At 45.9% G+C, this 27149-nt stretch overlaps 2 protein-coding genes across 4 annotated transcripts in view; one reads left to right on the top strand and one right to left on the bottom strand.

The window, feature by feature from the left end:
* RTN4IP1 (reticulon 4 interacting protein 1) overlaps positions 1 to 18726 on the bottom strand; it is a 105269-nt gene extending 86543 nt beyond the window's left edge. Inside the window, exon 1 of one of the 2 annotated variants that reach the window (XM_033936858.1) lies at positions 17953 to 18726. In XM_033936858.1, coding sequence (XP_033792749.1) covers positions 17953 to 18232 — 280 coding nt within the window. In that variant the 5' untranslated portion in view covers positions 18233 to 18726. The remainder of the gene's footprint in view (positions 1 to 17952) is intronic. The other variant, XM_033936857.1, reaches the window with a different exon arrangement.
* Positions 18669 to 27149, top strand: part of QRSL1 (glutaminyl-tRNA amidotransferase subunit QRSL1) — a 110941-nt gene continuing 102460 nt past the window's right edge. Inside the window, exons 1-3 of one of the 2 annotated variants that reach the window (XM_033936855.1) lie at positions 18669 to 18824; positions 22173 to 22332; positions 25826 to 25924. In XM_033936855.1, coding sequence (XP_033792746.1) covers positions 18801 to 18824; positions 22173 to 22332; positions 25826 to 25924 — 283 coding nt within the window. In that variant the 5' untranslated portion in view covers positions 18669 to 18800. Of the gene's footprint in view, positions 18825 to 18861; positions 18886 to 22172; positions 22333 to 25825; positions 25925 to 27149 lie in introns of those variants that run through there. The other variant, XM_033936856.1, reaches the window with a different exon arrangement.

The raw sequence follows: 27149 nt of genomic DNA, 5'->3' as shown, positions 1-27149 counted from the left end.
TAAATGAGTCCAGCCTCACCTGCATACATTCCAGTTTAGCAGGAACTTGTCCAACTTTGTCTTGAATGCCTGGAGAGTGTTTTCCCCTATAACAGACTGCAGAAATACATTCCAGTTTTCTACCACTCTCTGGGTGAAGAAGAACTTCCTTACATTTATACGGAATCTATCCCCTTTCAACCCAAGAAGAAGAGTACAGAAAGGACTACCGGGTGAAACTGAAAGAAGCCTGGCGAAAGGGAGGCAGAAGAGCAAATGGCTAAAAATGTAAAAAAAGGAGACAAAATTTTTTTCAGATATATCAGTGAAAAGAGGAAGATGAACAAAGAAATTGCTAAACTAAAAGTTGCTAGGAACCGATATGTGGAGAATGATGAAGAAAAAGCAAACGTGTTAAACAAATACTTCTGCTCTGTGTTCAAGGAAGAAAAACCTGGAGAAGGACCGAGATTGTCTAGCAAAGTTACACAAGAAAATAGAGTAGATTCTGCACCGTTCATGGACGAAAATGTTTATGAACAACTTGAAAAACTGAAGATGGACAAAGCGATGGGGCTGGACGGGATCCATCCCAGGATACTGAGGGAGCTCAGAGAGGTTCTGGCGAGTCCTATTAAAAACTTGTTCAACAAATCTCTGAAGACGGGAGTGGTTCCTGGGGACTGAAGAAGAGTGGATGTGGTCCCTATTCACAAAACTGGTCACAGGGATGAAGCAGGAAACTATATGCCGATAAGCCTCATTTCGGTTGTTGGAAAAATAATGGAAGTGTTGCTGAAAGAAAGAATAGTGAACTTCCTAGAATCTAATGGGTTACAGGATCCATGGCCACATGGCTTTACAAAAGGTAAATCGTGCCAAATGAACCTGATTGAATTTTTTGATTGGGTGACCAGAGAACTGGATCGAGGACATATGCTAGATGTAATTTACTTAGATTTCAGCAAAGCCTTTGATACGGTTCGTCATAGGAGGCTGTTGAACAAACTTGTAGGGCTGAAGTTAGGACCCAAAGTGGTGAACTGGGTCAGAAACTGGCTGTCGGACAGACGCCAGAGGGTGGTGGTTAATGGAAGTCGCTCGAAGGAAGGAAAGGTGACTAGTGGAGTCCCTCAGGGTTTGGTGCTGGGGCCAATCCTGTTCAATATCTTTGTGAGTTACATTGCTGAAGGGTTAAAAGGAAAGGTTTGCCTTTTTGCAGATGACACCAAGATTTGTAACAGAGTAGACACCGAAGAGGGAGTGGAAAATATGAAAAAGGATCTGCAAAAGTTAGAGGAATGGTCTAAAATCTGGCAACTAAAATTCAATGCAAAGAAATGCAGAATAATGCATTTGGGGATTAATAATCTGAAGGAGCAGTATATGCTGGGAGGGGAGAGGCTGATATGCACAGATGGGGAGAGGGACCTTGGGGTGAAAGTGTCCAAAGATCTAAAGACAAAAAAACAGTGTGACAAGGCAGTGGCTGCTGCCAGAATGATGCTGGGCTGGATAAAGAGAAGCATAACCAGTAGAAGATCAAAGGTGTTGATGCCCCTGTACAGGTCGTTGGAGGGGCCCCACTTGGAGTATTGTGTTCAGTTTTGGAGACTGTATCTGTCGAAGGACACAAAAAGACTTGAAGCAGTCCAGAGGAGGGCGACAAAAATGATGGAGGTTTGCGACAAAAGACGTATGAGGAGAGACTGGAAGCCCTGAATATGTATACTTTAGAGGAAAGGAGGGACAGGGGAGATATAATTCAGACATTCAAATACTTGAATGGTATTAATGTAGAATAAAATATTTTCCAGAGAAAGGAAAATGGTAAAACCAGAGGCCATAATTTGAGGTTGAAGGGTGAGAGACTCAAGAGCAATATAAGGAAATTCTTTACGGAGAGGGTGGTGGATGCCTGGAATGCGCTCCCGAGAAAGGTGCTGGAGAGGAAAATGGTGACGGAGTTCAAAAAAGCATGGGATGAACACAGAGGATCTAGAATCAGAAAATAATAGTAAATATTGAAAAACTAAGGCCAGTATTGGGCAGACTTGCACAGTCTGTTGTCTGTATATGGCCATTTGGGGGAGGATGCGCTGGGGAAGGCTTCAATGGCTGGGAGGGTGTAGATGGACTGGAGTGAGCTTTGACAGAGACATCAGTAGTTGGAACCTAAGAACATAACCAGGCAGAGCTTTAGATCATTGCCCAGAAATAGTTAAGGAGAAGACCCCCCCCCAAAAAAAACAAACAACAAATTTTTAGATTGAATCAGGTTGGGCAGACTAAATGAACCATTCAAGTCATCATCTGCCGGCATCTACTATGTTACTATCTTGGTTGCCAGTATGTTTTTGCATTCAGTACAAAGTCTTGACGCTTCTTCATCAGATGCTGTAGAAGCAATTATCACATTATTTGTCACAGGTGGTATTGCACTGTCCATGATGCAGTTTGAGGATGAAAAGTCAATGTTGGTGCATTATGCAGAGACAAGAGTGATGGCCTTCTTTATTGCTGGCTCTATGCTATGGAACAAATTGCCTGGTTGTGTGCATTTATTTAATACAGTGGGGCAGTTTTAAGAAACTGTTAAAACGGTATCAGGTCAAAAGCGCGCCGGGACAAGGCGCGAGCAGACAACTGAGCGCAGCGCGGAGGTGCACGCCGAAGAAAAAGACTGTTTTTAGGGGCTACGACAGGGGGTGTGGGGGGGGGGAACCCCTCCACACTTTACTTAATACAGATCGCGCCACGTTGTGGGGGGTTGTAAAACTTACTGAAAACTAAACTTTTTCCCTGTTTTTAGGGAAAAAGTTACGTTTTCACTAAAATGTGGGGGGTTACAACCCCCCAAACCCCCCACAACGCCGCCGCGATATGTATTAAGTAAAGTGGGGGGGCTCCCCAACAAAACCCCCCGTCGCAGCCCCTAAAAACACTCTTTCTTCGGCGCGCGCCTCCGTCTTGCGCTCAGTTGTCGGCGCGCGCCTTTGTCTTCCGGAGCGTTACTGTCTATGAACCGTTAAAACACATCTATTTGCCAAGTCTTTTTAGGCAGTTTAATTTCATAGCTGTGTCGGGGGGGACGACGACAAGGAAAGAATGTTTATATTTACTGAAAGCTTCTATACCACTACTAATGACTGGAAAGTCAATTCAGAGTGGTTTACATAAGCTTCTGCAAAGGTGTAATGGAAGGCATGTTTTTATTATCAGGCTCCTTTAATTTGGAATGCCCTGCCTTTTTCAATTAGATAAGAAGATTGTTACGTTGCTTTTAGGAAGTTCTTAAAAACATTTCTATTTAATCTAATTGGGATTTTTAAATTGCACTTATCCAGTACAGATTCAAGGCAACTTACAGGCTACGAAGCCCAAGCAGCATCATGGGGAAAAGTTTGTATCACATTGTAGAGGAAGGTTACACTGTTAGAATAGGAGAGAATGTTGAAACACATTAATAGAGGAAGATTTCATTTATTTATTTTATTTATTCATTTTTCTATACCGTTCTCCCGAGGGAGCCCAGAACGGTTTACATGAATTTATTCAGGTACTCAAGCATTTTTCCTTGTCTGTCCCGGCAGGATCACAATCTTTATAATGTACTTGGGGCAATGGAAAAATTATGTTCTTACCTGTTAATTTTCTTTCCCTTAGACGCAGCAGATGAATCCAGAGACCAATGGGATAGCCTACATCTACCAGCAGGCGGAGATAGAGAAATTGATTAACAGATGGTCCTATTGGCTGGCACTCCTCCTGTTTATCCAGTATAGCTCCTTGCCCAAGCATCCGTAACCATCAATAGGCATAGCATGTAAAAAAACTTCTTTCCCATAACAAATCTCAAAATGCAATAATACAGAAAACAACCTGCCATAATAACAAACTGCGAAAGTTGCAAAAGAAAAAACCGAGAGACAATATCCAGAAAGGGTGGGACTCTGGATTCATCTGCTGCGTCTAAGGGAAAGAAATTTAACAGGTAAGAACATAATTTTTCCTTCCCTAGCAACAGCAGCAGATGAATCCAGAGACCAATGGGATGTAGCAAAGCAATCCTCAATCTGGGTGGGAAGCAAACGCCGCCTCCGCAACAACCGAAGCACAAAACGCCCCTACCGCATGCGCCCCCACATCCAAGCAGAAATGCGGAGAGAAAGCACTCTCGGAAGACCAAGTAGCCACGAGACAAATCTCCTCCAAGGAAAAACCTCTGGGCTGAGCCCAAGAAGTGGCCATCACTCCGGTGGAATGGTCATGAAGTTCTTTCGCCAACCGCTTCCCTGCCAGCAAGCAAGCATAAAGAATGTCCTCCTGACGCCACCAAATGTTTGAGGCGTCCCTTGAAGAATACAAAAAGGTGATCTAAACAACTAAAAGTCATTAGAAATCTTGCTCGCGGAGAACGCTACGCACTTTCAAAAAAAACCAAAAAAAAAACAGTGAATAAAAAGCATGTCTCCCCATTTCTCCTCCCAGGAAGAAGGAAGGAAAAGTGAGCGTGTCATAAAAGAAAGGATGACACCTCCTTAAAAAGAATTGTGGTACCGTCCGAACTGATACTCCAGATTTCGGAAATCAGAAATAGGAATCCCCGCTGAACAAGGCCTGCAACTCGGAAAACTGCAGAGCTGAAGCCATGGCCACAAGAAACCCCATGTTTAACGGTACAAGGAGAAATGAAGCCTTCGGTAAATTGTGAAGAAGTACCTGAAGATTGTACTCCGGACATGGCTTTCTAAGAGATGTACAAATATACCGTACTCCGTTTAGGAACTGAACTACATGAAGCTGAGAAGTAATTGAAGAGCAATATACCTAGCCCTTGTAACAAGCTAAGAATGGCACTTGAAGCTGAAGGGAATTGAACGCTAAGCCCTCGGCAATACACCTGTGCCAAAAAGGAACTCCGGAAGGGTGCAAATGTTGAGAAGTATCCAAGAAAGGAAAAACCTCCAAAAGGAAGCAGAAGCCACAGGTGAAGACGTCTGTAGCGCCTGGATAAGAGAAGAAACAACCTGCTGCGCATAACACGTCAGTCATGACTACTCAAAAGCTAGGTTGTAATACCAAAGTAGCACGAATATCCATGCTGATCGGACCCTAGGTGAGCAAATCCGGAGATACCAGGAAACTTCTTAGTCCGGCTGTCGAAAGACTCATCAGATCCACATAGCAAGGATGGCGCAGCCAAGCCAGAGATTCTACAAATACTGTGTCCGGAAAGCGAGCTTGAGATGGCAAATCCAAGCCATCATCAGCCAGGGGAAAATACTGAAAAAGATAAACCAGAGGTGAGAAAGAAGCCACGCTGTTACCCCCTCTAACTCCCACTCCCTGTGCCCGCCGAAAAAGCTAGGAAGCATTGAATTGTGAGACGAGGCCATGAGGTCTAGTTCCAGGAGATCTCACGTCCATAAAAAGAGCTGGAATGCCTCAGCCAAAATTCCCAATATCCAGGATGTAGAAGATTTCACTATTACTAACGTTTACACTTTCTAGAGCGTACACAGTGCTGTACACTGTAACATACAATAAATGAGCCATGCTCAGATTTCGCGGAGAGAAAGTCTATCCAAACTCTTTTCCTGACCCTTAAAATGATCTGCCAACAGAAGAGGAAGATGAGGGTCCACCCACTGAAGTAGAACAACTGTACCTGGCAACTGAGTACATCACCTACTGCCCAAGCTGTAGAGAAATACCCCCATCATAATACCGACTGAAAGGACCCTCAGCGGCAGTCCGGAAGAATGGTCTGAAGCTCCAGAAAGGAGCCTGACAACGCTCAAGAGTAGAAGAATGAACAAGTACTGAGTCACCTCTTAAGACCAGACTCCTGGAGCTGAGGATGGAAGACACCGAGCCCCCCAACCCGACATGTTTGGTGGCCATGAGCTAGTCCAGCAAAGACCGAGGCATGCCTTTGAAAAGAGAAATCTCGCTGAGCCACCAAATCATACAGAGCGATACATGAGGAGCCTACCAAATAATTGGAGCCCTGAGATAACGGGAACCACTGGAACAAAAGCAACTGCTATAGCGGCAAAATGGGAAAGCAAGCCGAAGTTCCCAGTGGAGTCAGCAACATGGATCCTATAACCTGTACAGAATCCCATACTCTGGGTCATGGTGACCAAAGAAGGATGCAAACCTGAGACTGTGACCCTTCGCCCTAGTCTTGGGAAGAAACACATTTCTCTCCTATATGAATAAAAACATCTCCCCGATATACCTATAAATAGTACAGGAGAAAAGAGCGCTGTGCAAATCGAAGATTTACGTCCAAAGAACTGAGGAAAAGAAACCACCCTTTTCTTGTCAGTCAAATGGCCTGACTGGAAGATGTCCGAATCAAGAAGTCAGTCAAGAAGAAATAGGTGAATCACCTGGTAGCGCCAAAACGGTACCACTGCCCACATTTTCTAAAACGTTCTTGAAGCCTTGGGTAGGTGAAATGGCATGTGCCAAAATCGAAAGTGCTGCTCAAAGAGAGGCAAGCAAACCTAGTGCCGATTCGAAGTCCATAGGGAAAATGTAAATATTCTCCCAGTTTTTCTGCAGAAATGTGTAACCCTGAGAAACAAATTCAGCAGAATGGGATCCAGCCAGCCCAATGCCCCTGTCTTGGGCACCATGCAGTAAGTGGAACAACGTCCCTTAGTTCCCGAAGAACTACAAGAACTGCCCTGAGGACCAGTAACACTGAAAAGGGAAACACAAAACATAGAGACTCCAAGAACGAACTGGAAACCTGAGGAGGATGCAAAGTCGCAAGCATCCTGAAAAATCTTCACAGCCCCCTGACCTGACATTATAGCATCTTCTACCTCATGAGAAAGCCTGAAGAGTCATTGAAAGAAGTCAAGATCCCCTCAGAATGAAGTGCAGAAGGTCAGGGAATGGCAGGATGAGAACTGTAGGATCTGCAAGAAGATTCTCCTAGGAAAAATCAAGTTTCACAATGTAAAGAGGAATATACTGGAACAATGAAAACAGTAATAACTCCATGCAACATGAGCGAAATACGTATGTCCTTTCAAGTGAATACGTACTAGACTCAATCAAGATGCTGCATCTACCGCCCCGTGGAAAACAACAGCATCCTTACAGGTATCAGACAAAGCTCACATCGCTAATGAGAGCTTCAGGGATGAGGCTAACAGCCACATAGCGCATGATCCTCCGCGGGTTTGATAGAATAGGTAACTGGCTCCTGGTTAAAAGGAGCTTTACAGCCCTTCCTGTCTGGTCGGGGGACCCGTCTAGCATGTGCCATGAGAAAATGGCGATAGGAGAAACCAGAGTGATAAGCATGGAAATCTGAAGTCCAGGCCCCCTCAGAAATAGAGAAAGAGAGTCCTGGCCGCAGGAAGATGCGCAGTGTCATTATGCCCATAGAGACAGCCCGAACTTGGAAACTGCTTGTACTACCTTTAGGCATATATATCCTGTGCCACTATTAGACACATGCAGCTCAGCACAGAGGCCCAAATAAGGACAGTTACCAACAGACAAAGGCTCAATCTGCAGGGACCCCAAGAGAGACAATGAGATACCTGTGTGAAATTCAGGGCACTATCTTACTGCTGATCTCACCGTGCCGTGAGTTGCCGTATGTCGCCCCAGTCCGGAGACAAACTGAGACTGGGTGACCTAGTACAGGTCAGAGTCTTTCTGGTAAACCCCTTGAGTGCTAACCCCAGAGTCCGATTAAACAAGCAGCTTCCTTCAAGGGAGTACAGCAGTAACACAGACATAGACATATAAATCTGCCCAAGCTTGTCCCAAAGCTGGTGAAACACATACAACTTGTCTGAACCGGAAAGGAGAGAAGCCCCGGCATACCCTGACCAAAGTCAGCTGGAAACAAACTACTGGAACGCTGCAGCTCTCCCGCCATTACGAGACCCAAGCGCACGCCTGATTCTCACTGACACGTGGCCGCTGCATCAACGCTCCTAGAAACATAGTCGGATTCAAGCCCCGCAAAATTTACCCTGCCACGGCTTGCATAGAAAGAAAATCAGACTCGGGGAATAACCAGAAGAACGGCTCACAGCGCCGAAAAAAACCATGTCCCATCTCATGCGCGCTGCTATAAACCGGCACCTGCACAATCAGCTGCACATGGCCCTGACAAACACCGATAAAAGAGAGCCTCAGAATAAACAGGACCAGTACTGCTACACTGAAACCCAACAAGGAGAACAAGTGTGAGCATGAAATCGCACTGCTACTGCCGCACTGTAATCAACAAGGAAACCAAGCACGTGCATGCAAAGGGCGGAAAAGTCCTGGCTCCCTCAATCGGATTTCTAGTCATAAAACTTAGCCTCAAGAAAATATCCATTCCTTAAATGTACGATGACCGAACCCACAGTACTAAGACTCCCAAACAGAACCTGAAGTTCAAACAACAGTAAAACCATAAATACTCACAAGCTTGTTGTTAGGGCCGGTTGAAGGCAGTTAAAGCCATCAATAACAGGGCAGAATGTAGCAACTGTGGTCTCTTTTTTTTTTTTTTTTAAACCGAGAAGGGAAAGAAGAAAAAATTGAGACCCAGTCAGACCCTCTAGCAATGGAGGGAGGGTGAGGCAGGGACCTGGGGGGGCCCAGGTGTAACCCCTAAACCGGCACCGTTCAGCCGGACATCCCTGTCTCACTGAAGAGAAAATCTCAACAGGAGAAATAGCATTGCCAGCTCACTGAAGAGAAACCTCAACAGGAGAAAATAAAGTTCCAGTCACAGCCAGAATTCAGGAGCTAGTTGAATAGCGACATTTTCCTTCTGGGAGATAGAGAATACTGGAGATACAGGAGGAGTGCCAGCCAATAGGACCACCTGTTAATCAGTTTCTCTATCTCCGCCTGCTGGTAGATGTGGGCTATCCCATTGGTCTCTGGATTCATCTGCTGCTGTTGCTAGGGAAGGGGGGATTAAGTGACTTACGCAGGGTCACAAACAACAGTGTGGGTTTGAACCCCTAACCTGAGGGTGCTGAGGCTGTAGCTTTAACCACTGCACCACTCTAGAAATCGGGATGTGGTAAAAGTGAGCCAAGTATAGGACAGTCAAGCCATTGTGTGACATCACTGATGAGGTTGGCTCTTAGGTATTGGTGGAATGAGGCATTATGATATCACAATGCCAGCTCTGGCTATCACATTATGTATTCAATTTTCTATACTGTTCTCCCAGAGGAGCTGAGAATGGTTCAAATGAATTTATTCAGGTACTCAAGCATTTTTCCCTGTCTGTCCTGACGGGCTCACAATCTGTCTAAAGTATCTGGGGCAATGGGGGGATTAAGTGACTCGCTCAGGGTCACAAGGTGCAGCGTGGATTTGAACCCACAACCTCAGGGTGCTGAGGCTGTAGCTTTAACCATTGCACAACACACTCCCCCATTGTTACAAGAGGGAAATGTTCATCTTCAAATTGATGTTTATGTATGTTTATTCAGATATAATTTTATTACTGCATTATGTTTAACTGAATTTGTTTCTGGTAGTTAAATTGTGATCTGCTATGAACTCATAAGGGCTTTAGCGGAATACAAATGGTAATGTAATGTAATATACCACTTATTTGGATATAATAGTTATTTAAGATGTGCTCATCTCCTTGATCGTTCTTGGAGTTGGTGCAGCCATCAAGACCTAAAGTGCATTCTTGTTAGCCCCATGTTCCGTATTCAATTATTCAAGCAAAATAAATTCCAGCCCATTTTTGCTTAGTTACGGTCATGTAGTGTGTTCCCATGAAGATAAAGATATTCATGGAGCTGTGTATGAGTACTGTTAGGCCTAAAGACTATTTTTTTCTAAATAAGCAGTATATAAAATACATTTCTAAAATGCAGATACAGTAATAATAAGCAAGCTGTTCTTTACAAAAAGGGTTCACAAAATGATAAATTTATGGTGCTAGGCAGCAAAAGTGTACAGTAAACAGGGTTGCACAGAAATCTAACCCCCCTTTTTTTTTTCCACAGGGTCAATGGTTATTTTTTTGCGGTTTTGGTATTCACAGAGTTTTCTAGAAACCTAACTCCAGGGAATAGCGAGAATGCACCAAGATGATAAAGCGGATGCACCAAGATGATAAAGCCAGAGCACAGTACAGGGGTTCAAGGAAGGTTTAGATAGGTTCCTAAAGGATAAGGGGACTGAGGGGTACAGATAGAAGCAGAGGTAGGTTATAGAAATGGTCAGGAACCACTTCACAGGTCATAGACCTGATGGGCCGCCGCGGGAGCGGACCGCTGGGCACGATGGACCTCTGGTCTGACCCAGTGGAGGCAACTTCTTATGTTCTTCCACTGGCTTGGAACCCACACAGGCGTATACACTTTCAGATAAGCGTTGCTTAAGATATATCCCTGACGCAGCGGGTCTCAAGTTTTTCCCGTGAAACACAGGCCTTGTCGTCGGAAGACAGATAAATGACAAAGCAATGTGGTTCCTAAAAAGCACAGTTACTTACCGTAACAGGTGTTATCCAGGGACAGCAGGCATATATTCTCACATGTGGGTGACCTCCAAGCTAACTGAAAAGGGATGGAGGGAAGTTGGCAATTTAAGCAAATAGATTTCGCAATACCGATTGGCCGAACCGGCCATCGCTTCTGGACAGTGAGTCCAGACAGTAGTGGGAGGTGAAAGTATGAACCGAAGACCACGTGGCAGCCTTGCAGATTTCCTCGATAGGTGTGGACCTGAGGAACGCTACGGAGGCTGCCATCGCTCGGACCTTGTGTCCCGTTACTCGACCATGCAGCGCAAGACCAGCCTGAGCGTAGCAAAAGGTGATGCAATCGGCCAACCAGTTGGACAAGGTGCGCTTGGAAACTGGGTGGCCTAACCGGTTTGGGTCGAAGGACAAAAACAATTGTGGGACTTTCCGGTGTGGTTGAGTGCGTTGGAGGTAAAAGGCCACGCTCTCTTGCAGTCAAGAGTGTGAAGCGCCACCTCTCCGGGGTGAGAGTGGGGCTTGGGAAAAAACACGGGCAAGACGATGGACTGATTGAGGTGAAAATCAGACACTACTTTAGGCAAGAACTTTGGATGTGTGCGGAGTACCACCTTGTCATGGTGGAAAACAGTGAAGGGTGGGTCCGCTACCAGAGCCTGTAGCTCACTAACTCGCCGGGTGGAAGTGAGTGCAAGCAGGAAAATCACCTTCCACGTGAGGAATTTAGGATGGCATTTGTCTAGGGGCTCAAATGGAGGTTTCATTAGTTGAGCCAGAACCACGTTAAGGTCCCAAACCTCCGGAGGGGGTTTGAGAGGAGGGTGGACTTTCAGAAGACCCTTCATGAAGCGAGAGACTAAGGGGTGGAGCGAGAGGGCTTTTCCTTCCAGGGGCTGATGAAAGGCCGCAATCGCACTGAGATGTACTCGAATGGAGTTGGTCTTTAGGCCGGAGTGAGATAATTGAAGTAAATAGTCAAGGACCAGAGGGACGGGGACCGACACCGGGTCCTAGCTGTGAGAGGAGCACCAGGCTGAAAATCTGGTCCACTTTTGAGAATAGCAGGTTCTCGTCGAGGTCTTTCTAGAGGCCTCCAATATCTCCTTGACTGATTGAAACACGGGGAGAGAAGTCAGGGGGAAAGAAACCAAGCATTCAGATGAAGAGATTGAAGATTGGGATGTAACAGCGAACCCTGACTCTGTGATAGTAGAGAGGGAAACCGAGGCAGAGGCAGTGGATCTCTGACACTGAGTTGAAGTAGAAGGGAAAACCAAGGCTGGCGTGGCCAGCGAGGAGCAATCAGGATCAGGGTGGCTTTCACCGTTTTCAGGTGGACCAGCGTCAGCAGGATCAGAGGAAACGGCGGAAACGCGTACAGAAACCTTCCCTCCAAGTCGAGGAGGAAGGCGTCGGCCTCGAGTCGGTCCGGGGAGTGTATCCGGGAGCAGAAGAGGGGTAGTTTGTGATTGTGGGGGGATGCGAACATATCTATTTGAGGCGTCCCCCACTTTTCGAACACCTGTCGTAGGGTCTGAGAGTGCAGTGACCACTCGAGTGGCTGGAGGAGACGGCTGAGTCTGTCCGCCAGACAGTTTTGTTCTCCTTGTATGTACACCGCTCGAAGGAAGGTGTTGTTGGAGATTGCCCATTTCCAGAGGCGCATGGCTTCCCGACAGAGAGACCAAGACCCTGTCCCCCCTTGTTTGTTTACGTAGTACATTGCTACCTGGTTGTCGGTTCGGATGAGGACCACCCGGTCGTGAAGCAGATGTTGAAAAGCTACAGCTGCGAGATAGATGGCCCGGAGCTCTAGCACGTTGATGTGACAGCGGCGGTCTTCTGCTGACCACATCCCCTGAGTGCGGAGGCCGTCCAGGTGGAATCCCCAAGCGTACTCTGCCGAGTCCGTGGTAAGTACCTTGCTGTGAGGAGGGGAGAGGAAGAGCAAACCTTTGGAAAGATTTGAAGAGTCGGCCCACCAGCGGAGCGATTGTTGCAAGGAAGGAGTCACTATCACGGGACGATCGATCGGGTCCCGGTCTTGACGCCATTGAGAGGCCAGGGTCCATTGAGGGATTCTCAGATGGAGACGGGCGAAGGGTGTGACATGGACGGTGGAGGCCATGTGGCCCAGGAGAGTCATCATCTGTCGAGCTGATACCGAGGTCAGCAGTGAGATCCTTCGGCTCACACTTACTAACGCCTCTAGACGCGGAGGGGGGAGGAAGGAACGGAGGCGAACCGTGTCCAGCGTGGCCCCGATGAATTGTAGGGACTGCGAGGGGCGTAGTTGGGATTTTGGGAAGTTTATCTCGAACCCCAGACTCTGTAGGTAGATAATAGTCTGTTGGGTCGCTGAGATAACCCCTTCCCTGGACGGGGCTTTGATCAGCCAGTCGTCCAGGTAGGGGAATACCTGAAGATCTTGGGAGAGTAAGGTAGCTGCGACCACCACGAGGCACTTGGTGAAGACCCGAGGTGACGATGCTAGGCCGAAGGGGAGGACTCGGTATTGCAGGTGCAGGTCTCCCACCTGAAAACGCAAGAACTTGCGGTGAGCGGGGTGCACTGGAACATGTGTGTACGCCTCCTTCAGATCGAGGGAGCAGAGCCAGTCGCCCTCGTCGATCAGGGGGTAGAGGGTCGGTAGGGAAAGCATCCAAAATTTTTCCCGTACCAGAAATTTGTTGAGGCGTCTCAAGTCTAGTATTGGGCGAAGGTCTCCCGTTTTTTTCGGTACCAGGAAGTAACGGGAGTAGAAGCCCTTCCCCCGTTGGCCGGGGAAACCTCCTCCACTGCTCTCAGGTGAAGCAGATCTCGAGCTTCGGAGAGGAGTAGGGGTAGCTGCGTCCGGTTGGGAGGGCAATTCCTTGGGGGGTTGTCTGGAGGAATGGCCCGAAAGTTGAGAGAGTATCCTGATGAGATCACGCCAAGGACCCATGCGTCCGACGTGACTTGTTCCCAGCGAGGGTAAAAGACTTTGAGGCGACCCCCGATGGGAAGGAGGCCTGGGACTATGGCGGAGGGGGCCCGCCCCCTTCCGCGTATCCCGTCAAAAGGACGGGGATGGTTTGGTAGTCGCAGGCGGTTGGGACTTGGGCAGAGCCCGATGGTGGGCTTGCGGACGCCTGGGTGGAGGCCGCGAGAAGGCAGGAGTGGATTTTTGTGGGTAGCGGTGCGGAGGGGCCCTGAACGGCCTGGACGCAGGCGGTTTAGGCTTTTGCCGCACGAGGGAGGCAAACGAGCGTTCGTGTTCGGAGAGGCGTTTTGTAGCCGCCTCAATAGTGTCATCGAACAGTTCTTTACCCACGCAGGGGAGGTTAGCCAACCGGTCCTGTAAGTTGGGGTCCATGTCGACCAGGCGCAGCCAAGCTAGGCGGCGCATGGCGATAGCAAAGGCTGCCTCTCTGGAGGAGAGTTCGAAGCCATCGTAGGCCGCGTGGAATAGATGGAGGCGTAGGTTGGAGAGGGACTCTGAAAGCAGGCTAAACGCTCCTTGGCGGGAGGCCAGTAAGTCAGTCTCAAAGGCTCTCAGTAGTCCAATGAGGTGTTTGAGGTAGGATGTGAAGGTGAAAGTGTAGCTTTGCACCCTAGAGGCCATCATCGCATTTTGATATAGTCTCCTGCCGAACTTGTCTAGGGTTCGGCCTTCTCGGCCTGGGGGGACCGCCGCTGAGACCCTGGAGGGGTGAGCCTTTTTCAAGGAGGATTCTACTAACAGCGACTGGTGGGAGAGCTGCGGTTGTTCAAATCCCGGGAAGGGTACTGTACGGTACTTGGCCTCCATTTTGGAGGGTACTGCTGTGACCATATAGGGGGTCTCCAGGTTCCTGAAGAAAGCCTGTTGGAGTACCGGGTTAGGCGGTAAGCGAAGGGACTCTCTGGGCAGTGATGGCATATCCAGCTCCGCTAGGTACTCCTTAGAGTATCTGGAGTCGGACTGGAGGTCCAAGTCCAAAGCGTGGCCCATGTCCTGGACAAAGCGAGAGAAGGATGGGCGGGATGTTCCCGAGGCCCCGTGCGGGGTCGGTGAACGAGACCTCCGTCGGGTGGAGAAGATGGGGAGGCTTCCCTCGAGTATCGAGGCTCCTGCTCCGATCCACGCTCCGAGACCGGGGAAGCACTGTGAAAGTGTTCCGGGGTCGTGGATCTCCAACGTCTCGAGGAGCCCCTCGGAGACGATGCCGGGGTTCGGGGTACCGATCGATGTCGAATCGGTGACCTCGACCCGGACTCCCTCGGTGAAAGCCTGAAACCTCGGATCGGAGCCCCGGTCCGAGGGGGAGTTTGGAGGATGCGCGGGTTGGAGAGTGATAGCTCCGCCACCCTCAGCGGTCCCGTACGAGGTGTAGGTGAACGGCCTCGTAGAGTGGGGGGAACCCCGGGCCTTCTTAGAGGTACGGCGGTTCGAGGTTTCTGTCATGCGGGCTTTTCTTCGGCGGAGGGCCCGGTTCTAGAAAGTAGCACACTGGGGGCAGGAGTCGGTTGGATGAGCGGCCCCGAGGCAGAGGATGCACCAGCGATGCGGGTCTGTGATGGAAAGAAGCCGCTCGCACCGGGTGCACTTTTTAAAGCCGGTCAAAGGCCGGGACATAGAATCGAAACTGGCCGCGGCTCGAGTAGCCACGCGGCCACGGGGACCCGGAAACCTCCGGGTCGGTCAAAAACGAAGCAGGAACAAGTTGAAACAAGAAAAAATTCACGCACAGCGACTTAATCGAGAAAAATAAGAAAAAATTGCGGTGCTAGAAGGCAGTTGGGGCAGAGCCTGAAAAAACACGACTTCTAGGCTCAGCGGAAAATTTTGAACTGGAGACCACGAGGGGATGCGCCCCCTAGTGGAGCAGGAAGGCACGCATGCGTGGAGCAGCAGAGCAAACTTAAATCTTCAATCAAGTTTGCTTGAAAATGCTTCCGCATCGGGGCTCCGTAGATGACGTCACCCACATGTGAGAATATCATGCCTGCTTGTCCTGGGATAAGAGCAATGTTGAGCTAAGTACTATTTGAAAATTATAATGAATGATAGTAAACTGCTTTATGAAGTGAAGTTTAGAAGAAATTAAAGATGAATTCAAACATGAACTGTAGTGAATTATGAACTTAGTATTTATAGCACATGAGCACTTTGAATGAAATATTTCAAACAGGCACTTTAGAACCAGTTTTGCTGAATTTAATACCTCATAATACCTCAAATAGTTAAAGGAATAGCAAGGAATTTAATGAACTAAATGAATTGAGAATAGCTGAAATATTTATGGTATAAAAGCATTTTAATTCAGCAATACGTTTTAAAATTTATAAGGTCAGTATTGAGTGGGTTTTGAGTGTCATTTTGGTATGTGGACTTTTTTAGAATCCCCTATCATGATAAATTATTGAATTGGTAAATTTTATATAGTAGATTTATGATTGGAAGAAGAATGAAATAAAGTGAGATAGATAAATGAAATAAAGTTAGACAGTAATTAAATAGTTTTTAAGTGTAGGTAATAGATTATAATATTAAACATTAATTAATTTGGTAGGGAGGTTGGGACAAAGCCGGTGAGGTTACGAGGAGCAAGAGATTGGTTTTCTTTCTCATGAAGAAAACCCATTATGGGGATATCTGCTCCATAATCTGAGGCTTGTCCCTACATATAAAATTCAATAAAATACTAATTGGGATATAGTCTATTGTCCATTTTGACTTTTTAAAATGGTTTTGTATATGTATATTTAATTAATAGACAACCATTTTTTTTTCCACTATAGCATAAAATGATCTTTCAACATCCACACTTCATTTTACAAAATAAATACTGTTTTATCAACCTTTTAAAAGCTTCACATCTCCTTGCTGCCTTCTATAAATCGGAAGCTTATTCCATTCTACGGGTTCCTCTCTTCTATATATACAGTATATAAAATCAGATGGGGGGGTGTATGTATGTATGTTCCAGCATAACTCTGAAACACATGGACAGATTTCAACCAAACTTGGTATACATAAGACTTACTATCTGGGGACAAATACTGGGAGGGGGAAGGAGTGACATGTGGATGGGGGAAAGGGGGTGACATTGAAAATGATGATATTACACTTCTCCCTCGGTATTCGCGGGGGTTAGGTGCAGAGCCAGACCGCAAAGTGTGAAAAATCACAAATAACTTCTCAGCCGGCTTTGACCCACCCCCTCCTCCCTCCTCAGAACCTTACCTGGTGGTCTAGCGGTGAAGTGGGGCAGGAGCGATCTTCCTATGCTCCTGCCCCCTGCAGAGCCATCGTCAGAATGGCTGCCATGAGTTCCCGTTGTAGTGTCGAGACTACTACGGGAACACATGGCAGCCTTTCTGATGATGGCTCTGCATGGGGTAGGAGCATAGGAAGATTGCTCCTACCTCGCTTCACTGCTAGACCACCAGGTAAGGTTCTGGGGGGGCTTGGACGGCTTAAAAATAGCCAAAAAATGAAAATATTTTTTTTGTAAAAAAATCACAAATAACCGAATCCGCAGATACTGAAACCACAGATTCGGAGGGCAAAGTGTAGTGTCTAATCCATAAAAGCATGGACAGATTTCAACCAAACTTGATATACATATCACTTACTATGTGGGGGAAAATACTGTGGGGGTAGGAATGAGGTGACCTTTAAAGGTTATCGAAAGCAACAGATTTTAGTGTCTACTCCACAGGTGTCAAACTCAAGGGCTGCGGGCCAAATCCAGCCTACCTGGTTGTTTTTTGCGGCCCGCGGTCTGATGCCCCCAGTATTACCTTGCATTTGTCCACATTAAATTTCATCTGCCATTTGGATGCCCAGTCTTCCAATTTCCTAAAATCCACCTGCAATTTTTCACAATCCATATGCTTTTTAACAACTTTGAACAGTTTAGTGTCATCTGCAAATTTAATTATCTCACTCATTATTCCAATTTCCAGATCATTTATAAATAAGTTAAATAGTACAGACCCCTGTGGCACTCCACTGTTTACTCTCCTCCATTGAGAAAAATGACCATTTAACTCTACCCTCTGTTTTCTATCCGATAACCAGTTCCTAATCCACAATGAACTTTGCCACCTAACCCGTGACTCTTTAATTTTCTCAGGAGCCTCTTGTGAGGAACTTTATCAACAGCTTTCTGAAAATCTTTGTATTTTTTGACGGAGTGAAAAATTGAACCACTTGTACCCGTTCTACTCCACTCGGGATTTTGTAGACTTCAATCATATCTCCAAGCTGAAGAGCTTTAACCGTTTCAGTCTTTCCTCATACGAGAAGGAACATCTATCCGGCATCTATCAATCCCCATAGCGGCAGTTATCCGAGAGTCAACTTGTAATTTGCTTTTACCCTGTCCCTCTCCACTTGGGGATGGTAGATTAAATGGTCTACCTAAAGCCCTTATCAATACCTACCAACAGCCACGAAAAAGGTAGAATTAAGACGATTCCAGGCCATTGTCTGAAAACACTTGCGCACTTACTTCTCATGGTAATGTCCAAGGGGTTTAGACTCGCAGCGTGGACTTTAATGATAACTTCGTTGGGATAGTGAATGATGGGGAACATGACGTTTTTGTTAAAGCGCAGCACCTGGTTAGGCCCGTACCGATCGATCACCCAGGCCGGCATGACGGTGCTCCTCCGGGGCGAGGTGCCGAGCTCTCTTCGCAGGCGCGGCCTCCCTTTTAGCCGGTGGCCCCCGCAGAAGACAGTTACCCGTGGCCCCCCAAGGGAGAGCTTTCCTCCGAGCGTCGCCAGCATGCCTGCTGAATTAAGCAGGTGGGTTTCAAAGGGGGGGGGGGTCAGACTGCCAATCCTGTTACCCTTCAAGACACAGAGCCATTTCAAGGCAAAAGGTTAAGAGAGTCTGCTCCCTCAGAAACAGGGGGACAACGCAAAGAGGGTCAGGGCTCACAGCATGAAGGGAAATGATCCTCAAGTTAGATTGTAAGCTCTTCAGAGCAGGGACCGTCTATTAAATGTCAAAATGTACAGCGCTGCGTATGCCCTTCGGCGCTACAGAAGGAGCAGGGACTGTTTTCTTGTTCTTAGTCGTAGTAGAGGCCGGCAGGGGCGGCCCAGTCCCGCAGTAGCGCTCGGACTCTCGAGAGTTTGGAGGTCGTTGGCTCCTAAGGCGCGAGAGGAAGCCGCGCGGCGTCGGTCTCTCGAGCTCTCGTCAGACGCTTCCGGCTGGGTCCCGGAGCGCTGAAGCCAATGGGGAGGCCGGATGCTGGCGCCCGCGCGGGAGCCAGCCAATCGGCGCGCCGGGCATTGAGCGGGCGGAGAAAGATGGCGGCGCGCAGGCGTTGACTGGAGGCTGAGCGGGAAGATGTTGGGGTTGACTTTGCGGGAGGTGAGAGCTCGGGGGGGGGGAAGGGCCGCTAAATGTTCCCCCCATTCCTGTCGTGTGAGCTGTGAGCGGTTGCGTTTTCCTCAGGCTCAGCGGTCGCCCTTGTAGTGGGGAGAGTTGAGCTGCGCCTCCGTTTCTTTGGCTTATGATATAATTTTATTAATATTTAGACCAATAATAAAGAATATTATATAGGAGTTTTGTGAATGCATAGATTATGGTTGGGTTGGGAGGGATTAGGTTAAAATTATAATGTTTTAATGCTGAATATGATGAAGTTACAAGTGTTATATTAAATTTTAACTGTTATTTATTGTTACACTTGTTATATGATGCAAAATGAATAAAGATTTGTAAAAAAAAAAAAAAAAAGAAGCGGTGAAATTTAACATTCACGTTATCAGCAGAGAATTGAATGTGTAAAAAAAGAAAAAGGACCCTAGAATATAGTAGCATAGTAGATGACGGCAGATAAAGACCCGAATGGTCCATCCAGTCTGCCCAACCTGATTCAATTAAAATTTTTTTTTTCTTCTTAGCTATTTCTGGGCAAGAATCCAAAGATTTACCCGGTACTGTGCTTGGGTTCCAATTGCCGAAATCTCTGTTAACGGCTTAGTGTCGCTTCATAATGGGGGTACTATTGAGCAGTGGTTCCCACCAGGCCAGCCCTAATGAATATGCATGGAGCACATTTGCATGCCTGTCACTTCCATTATATGCAAATCTCTCTCATGCATATTCATTAGGGCTGGCCTGGTGGTCCTCCAGGACAGGGTTGGGGACCACTGCTATAGAGCTCCAGAAAAAGGAGGACGGCTTGAGCCATCCCATCCGGGTTTCCCCATTCTCTAAGCCTAAATCCCCCTGTGCGCAGTTCACGTTGCCAGTTCGCCTCATCTCCAAAACTAGCAATGGGGTGAGAAAATTGATCATGGGGACGGAACAATCCTTTTAGCAGAGAGGGCTAAAGAAGTTTAACGCTTTTAAACTTGCAGGAGTTTATACAGTATATTGATTTTATTCTTATATTTATATACTACTTATATCCTAAGTGCTTTTACATTCAGGTACTTTATCATATTTTCCTATCTGTCCCTGTGGGCTCAAACTCTGTCAATCTGATTTGACTTTGTTTATATACCACTTAAGCCCAGATTCGCTAAAGGTAGTGATTCAATCGCTGTTGGACAATTTTGAAACAGCGATTGATTCACTACCTTTTTTGCATTCGAGGGAGAAGAGGCCCAGTTTCTCTAATCTTTCACTGTACTGTTTGTAGTTGTTTTATCATTGTTGCGGGGCAGGGGAGATATAGGATGTTGCAGTAGTCAAGGAGACCTAGGACTAGGGACTGGACCATGAGATGGAATTGTTTTCTGTCGAAGAATTTTTGAACTTGCCTTAGGTTTCTCATGACCGCGAATGATTTCTGTATTGTTTTGTTGATTTATGGTTGCATAGTGTCGCATTTGTCTATCGTCATTCCCTGAAGTTTTAGAGTGGGTTGAATGGGGTATGTGATTGAGTTTATTATAGAGAGTTGCACGGGGACAGAATTCCCACCCATCCCCGCCAGGATCCTCTCCATCCCCACCCGTCCCCGTCAGGATCCTCTCCATCCCCACCCATCCCCGCAAGAAATTACCTCCTTCCCCGCCCGTCCCCATAAAAAGCAGCAATTACTTCTAACAGAATCATCAATGCCACAGTTTCTTTTGCTGTTTTCCTTGTGGAATCGCTTTGGTGGAACCCTTTTTTTGTTTTCTGTTCAGGTAATTAACTTATAAATCCCCTCTTTTACTAAGGCTGACGTGTCCATTATATTATATGGACGAACCCTGCTTCCAAAGCCTTCCATCCCCGTGGGAGTCCCGTGGGCCAGAGGGGGGTCCCCGTGGGAGTCCTGTGGGCCAGAGGGGGGTCCCCTTGGGAGTCCCGTGGATTAGGGGGGGATTCCTGCGGGAACCCTGCGGGACCCGCAGGATTCCCGCAATCCCCGTTCCCGTGCAGACCTCTAGTTTATTACTAGGTTTGTTATGGTTGGGGTTTTATGTTTTTTTGAGAAGTATGAATTTTGTCTGGGTTCAGTTTTAGTTTGTGGTCTTTCATCCATGTTGCCACTGTTTCTAGAGTTCTGTGTAGAGTGTCTGTTATGATGGGCGTTGGCTGATCAAAAGGAAGGAGAATGGTGATGTCGTCTACATAGCTATAGGAGGTTAAGCCTATTTTGTCTAGGCAGGTGCTGAGGGATGCAATGTAGAGATTGAAGAATGTTGGAGATAATGGCGATCCTTGGAGTACGCCTAGTAGTGTCTCAGTGCTGAAGTTGGTTCTGAATCCAGACTGTGTAGGGTGGAGCAAATTGTGGTTTTCTAGGTAGTTGGTGAGGAGTTTAGCTATGAGGCCTTCCATTAGCTTGACATATACTGGAATTGAGGCTATGGGTCTGTAATTGGATGGTTGATCTGTTTCTCCTTTTGGGTCTTTTAAGATCAGGGTGATGATGATTTCAGAGAGGTCTTGTAGGAAAAGGCCATCTGTGAGCATGGTTTGTATCCATTGCATGAGGAGAGTGCAGACCTTTAGGCTGGAGGTTTTTAATAGGTATGGAGGGCATTGGTTGAGGTCGCAGCTGTGGCTGTATTTTTTATAGAGTTTGTTAAGGTCGAACCATTGTAGTATGGAGAAGTGGGACCAGGTTCTATGTGCTGCAGCTGATTCTTTTTCTGCGAGAGGCATTGTGATCTCTTCTAGATGGGTTGGGGTTCCTGGGAAGTTTGTCCTGGCAGTTGGAATTTTGTTTTTAAAGTATTCAGCTAAAAGGGTGGCTGAAGGGGGAGGGTTGTCGTTTTTGGCTAGGTAGGTTTGGTGCCTGTGAGTTCTTTTAGTAATTGGAATAGTTTTTTTGTGTCTTGGGCTTCTATGCCTATTTGGTTTGTATAATATGTCTTTCTTTTTTCTTTTAGTTTAAGTTTGTATTGTTGGTTTAGTTTTTTCCATGCTGTTCTTGTGTGTTCTTGGTTACTTTTTCTCCATTTTCTTTCTAGCGTCTGCATTGTTCGTTGTTGAACCATTTGTCTGATTGTCTGCTGATTCTGTTTTTTTGTTTGTATTGGGGCTAGCTCATCTAGGGTAGATGTACTTATATTGCACCATTGTGAGATGAAGTCTTACTTGCATGCATTTAAGATGCGGTCTGTTTAATGGAGTTACTGTGTGGGAGGGTGCTTTAGCTCCGCATGAATCCCTTGTTCATGAGAGGTTCTAAGACTGCACCTTCATTGTTCCTGCAATATATATCCTACCATTGAGCCAGCAACAAAGCTGTTTTTCTCTGATTGTTTTCAGGCCTCAGCAGCACTGAGGGAAGGAAAAGTGAGTGCCACAGAACTCTGCCAGAGATGTCTTGCCTCTATCAAAGAAACCAGCAGTGTCAACGCCTACATCACAGTGAGAGACGCTGGTGCCCTGCAGCAAGCAGAGGCAGCAGACAAGAGGCACAGGAGAGGTCATTTACTTTGCTTTACTTCCGCCTGTGGTGGCTAAATTGTTACAGAGTGCTAATTTACTCTTTAGTGCAGGGGTCTCCAAAGTATGGCCCGTGGGCCACGATCCGACTTTATCCAGCCCGCAGAAGAATTGTGCGGAAATGCACCAATTGGACTAATTTTCCAATGAGAATCCGCAAGAAAATGCATTAATTAAAATTGTGTTCAAAATATATTGATATTCCATATTATGTTAATATTAATATTATTGACAACTTTATTTAATACTGAATCGTAAGTGTGTACTTTGCGATATTTCTTCGTACTTGTTTGGCCTCGATCGACAGTGTCAATTCGCGGCATTGCTGTGACTAGTCTTTAAATTGAATCTGGAAGTTCATTACTAGTTGTTACGGTTAATTGTCCATAAGAATACTTGCAGCGGTGCAGTGTAATTTGTGATGAAAATATGAGAATTTGCTGATAGTATTCGTCGTCATTAATATACAATAATTTAACCTCACATACTCTGTAATTAGTTTATAAAATTTTCTGCTTTCAATAAAACTCATATATCTGGAGTTATTTATCTTTTTTTTTTTTTACTATGGCCCGCTGAAAATTGCTGAATGTGGTCTTGATAGTGAAAGATTTGGAGACCCCTGCTTTAGTGCATGCCTTCCAGCACTTTACCTGACAATTACACATTTACCCCTTCTAAGATTTTATTATTTAACTTCCTTCTCTTTCTAACTGGTCTGGTTCAAAAAAGGCATAACCCACTCCTGAGAAATTAACTAAACATTAAGGGCTACATTCAATAAACGCTGCCTTAACTGAGGCGCCTAAATTAAGTGCAAAATGCCGTTTTAAAATGAATTTCAAGGCGCCTAAAAAACGATGCTAGAATCGCGCCTACAGGGGCGCTTTACATTCTAGGTGTGGCTAATGCCAGAAGTGGCATTGGGTGCGATTCATATCAAAGGTAGGCACCAGAAATGTAGACCTTGAAAACCCTGGCTCACATTTCTGGCGCCTACCTTTGCCAACGGTGCGATTCTATAAGCGGTGCCGTCGCGTGATTGACACGCGATCGGTGGCTGCCCACAACGGTGCCGTTTATAAAATCCGGGCCTTAGAGGTGAATTTTTAAAAAAGTAGCTCCAAGGGCTTCTACCATAGGTTCAAACATTAAAAATTGCCTTTGGGAAAATCTGAAGAAAATCCTTCTTCTTAAAGTAATTTTTCAAAACAAGAATTTTATCTCCTTCTACTCCTACTATTAATTATTTCTATAGTGCTACCAGAAGCAAGCAGCGCTGTACATAGTCACAAAGAGTAAGAAAACAGTCCCTGCTCAAAAGAGCTTACAATCTAAACAGGCAAGACAGACAAACAGGATGTCATGGATACAATTAAGGGGAACGGTTAATCAGCTGGCTGGGTTGGAGGGCAGAGGAGAAGGGTTAAGGATTGAAAGCTATATCAATAATAATAATAATAGTACCGTGAAATTCTATGCGGTTTACAAAAGATTAAAGGAAGGTACAAATTGATTGAACTTAAGAGAGGTGGAAGAAAGAGATGTATGGGTCAGCTGTCTAGATACTTCAGGAACAGGTGTGTTTTTAGATGCTTACTGAATTCCTCATAAGTAGTGGGCGAGAGCAATTGATCTAGGTCTTTACCCCATAATGCTGCTTGATGTGAGAGAAGGTGTTCATGGTGTTTTTTCAGTTTACAGCCTCTTAACTGGGGGGGAAACAAAGTTCAAATGTGAGCTTCTCTTTTGTCTGTTGGCTGAAAAGGAGAAAAGTCAGTTATGTATTTAGGGGCTAGTCCGTATAGTACTTTAAAGCAGAGGCAGGCTTTATCAAAACTTTATCAAAAGGTGGGTTTTCAGTCTGCTTTTAAACAAGGTAAGGGGCTTGACGGAAAAACTCGGGTAATTTATTCCAGGCATAGGGGCAGCCAGATGAAAGGAGTGAAGTCTAGAATTGGCAGTGGAGAAGAAGGGTAACGTTAAGAGTGACTTAACTGAGGAATGGAGTTCTCTGGGGAGTGTATAAGGAGAGAGAAGCGAGGAGAGATATTGAAGGGCAGCAGAATGAACAGACTTGTAGATCAGCAATAAGATCTTGAACTGTATGCGATGACAGAGAGCCAGTGAAGTGACTTAGGAGAGGGGTGACATGAAGGAGAGGGGTGACATGAACGTAGTGAGGTTGGTAGAAGATGAGTCTGCAATAGAGTTTTGCACAGATTGCAAGGGGGAGAGACGACACTGCGGGATATCAGTTAGGAGTAGATTGCAGTAATCTAAGAGTGAGGTTGCGAGAGCTTGAACAAGGGTCCGGGTAGTGTGCTCAGAGAGGAAGGGGCAAATTTTGGTGATACTGAAGAGATAGAAGCGACAGGTCTTAGGAGCATGTTGGATATATGTAGAAAATGAGAGGTCAGAATCGAAGATGACTCCAAGGTTGTGAGCAGAGGAAACTGGAACAATGACAGCATTATTTACAGAGATGGAGGAGGAGGAGGAAAGAGGAGCAACTCAGTCTTGAAGAAAAAGACAACAAAAGAGTGGCCCTAGTGGATATATCAGCCTATGTAGATTCCAAAAAATCTGTCAGATTAAAAAATTTTCCCTACCACCGAAAGAATGGTTGATCATTGGAACAAGCTTCCAATACAGGTAATCGAGGCCAACAGCGTGCCAGATTTTAAGGGTAAATGGGATGCCCATGTGGGATCCTTAAGAGGGTGGAATTAAGGATGGGTCATTAGGAGAGGGATCTCCAGGAGAGCAGACTCAGGGGGGTGGGTCTGTGAAGTGGGCAGACTTGATGGGCTATGGCCCTTATCTGCCATCATTTTTCTATGTTTCTACCTAATAGTCCATCCATTAACCCCTCTCCCTGATCTTTCTTCAACAGATTCTGAGGCAAATAATAACACATAGAAATAACTTCAGGCTGACTTAAGTTCTAGAAGTGCCATTAGACAGCACATGTTGAGCCGAGTGGGGTGTCTTTACTTTTTCCCCTGCAAAAGGGCACCTAGAATTCTCTATCATTTTATTGCACCTCTTTCGCCTGTTCGCTAATGTTCCGTATTAATGTCTGTTTCCAAAATGAACTAAATTAAGCTGTTTTTATCCATACCTTATTGACCCTGCAGATAAGAGACACACATGCTTGGCTTACTCTACCTCTGCTAAAAATAGCAATGTAGAGTAACTTACACAAAATCACTGCTTTCTCATATCTCCATGTATATACAGTATCTGGTTATTTATCGGGCTGTTAGTTTCTTCCTTGCTGGAAGGCAGTGGTGGTAGCCATATTGCATCTGAAGAAAACTGGGTTCTTTCTGGGACAAACACAACATTTTCCAGAAGTGATCAAATGCAAGATCTGTCCAAGGCATGCAGGCTCTTGAATCTGAAGATTTCCAAGCTGGGCCGTCTGGGTTCAATGTCTGCTTTGTTTAATAGAGCTATTCCTTCCACAGGTCAGGCGCTGGGGCCATTAGATGGAATTCCTGTGGCAGTGAAGGACAACTTCAGTACTGCTGGGGTTGAAACCACATGTGCCTCAAAGATGCTGAAAGGTACCAAGCATATTTTAAGGGAAAACATTGATTGTACCACCGAAGAGGCAGTGTCTTAATTAGGAGGCAGACGGGGGAATTCTGTGCTGATGTGAGTGTACACATATATCTTAATGTCATTACTAATTTATGCTGGGTTTTACTAAATGGTACTACAGGTTTTTAGCATGGACCAGCGAGGTAAATTCTATGAACGTCGGAGCATTTACCTTGTCAGCCCGCGCTAAAAATTCTAGTGCCATTTAGTAAAAGGAGCCCTTAGCAAGATGCAAATTTGTAGAATTTTCAAATTTGTAGCACCTTTTGGAGGTCATCAACCTGCTACTGATGTTTCTTCCTATCATTACGTATTTCCTTTTATTTTTTATTATTATTAGTTTCTTTCTTTACATCCATTCCAGATCAATGAAATTGTTGTGCACACCTACCAGCATATGGAGATTTAAAAAGATATACGGTAGTTATTTGTGATTTGCCCTTTAAGGGCACTGCGTTGCCCCAAAATGCTCAGAATTTTTATGTCTCCGGGGGATAGTACACATAACTCCCATGTGCTTATCAACCAGGCTCCTGGGTGTTTATTGAGCAGAAAGTCCAGTCGGAGGGAAGAGGCTCCTTTTTGTTATGCTGAGCTTCCTGGAGCTTAAGTGACACTTGGTTGTGCCGTGTCTTTACCCCCCATTCCCTTCCTTCCCTCTTTTTCTTTTTCAGCAACTTGTACTGCAGATTGTCTGCAGATGAGGTTAGGCTTGGAGGTTCCAAATTCTCCTTCATTTTTTTCTCACAAAAAAAATGAGGCTTTGAGGTAATTTTCGGTTACTTGTTTGTTGGGCAGCTATATCTGGTTCTCCTTTGCTTGATCTGATGGTGTTCTACTGTTTCCCTGTGCACCTAGACTTTCAGGTTGCCTCATCTTGACAGGAAGATGAGAAGTCTGTCTGTACTTAGTTGCTAATTCATTTTTTTGTTCCCTTCCATCTCTCTGGCATTTCTGCTTTTGGCGCCCAGTTTTGGCATCATATTTTCTTCATCAGGGGCTCTGATATAAGTTTGGAGACTGATTGTTTTCTTAGATGGTGCTCTTTCACGTCTTGCAGATCTTTGGCTAACTGCTCCTGGTATGTGTGGAGTTTTTTGGCACTTGGGTTCCTTGTTTGTTTGTGATATTCACAATTCTTTCACAAGTGGAGTTTCTTGGACTCCAGCTGTTTTTGTTTATTCGCTG

The sequence above is a fragment of the Geotrypetes seraphini genome, chromosome 3, assembly GCF_902459505.1.
Source record: "Geotrypetes seraphini chromosome 3, aGeoSer1.1, whole genome shotgun sequence".
NCBI lineage: Eukaryota > Metazoa > Chordata > Amphibia > Gymnophiona > Dermophiidae > Geotrypetes > Geotrypetes seraphini.
The sequence above is the reverse complement of the archived record's forward strand: the minus strand, read 5'-3'. Positions and strand labels throughout refer to the sequence as shown.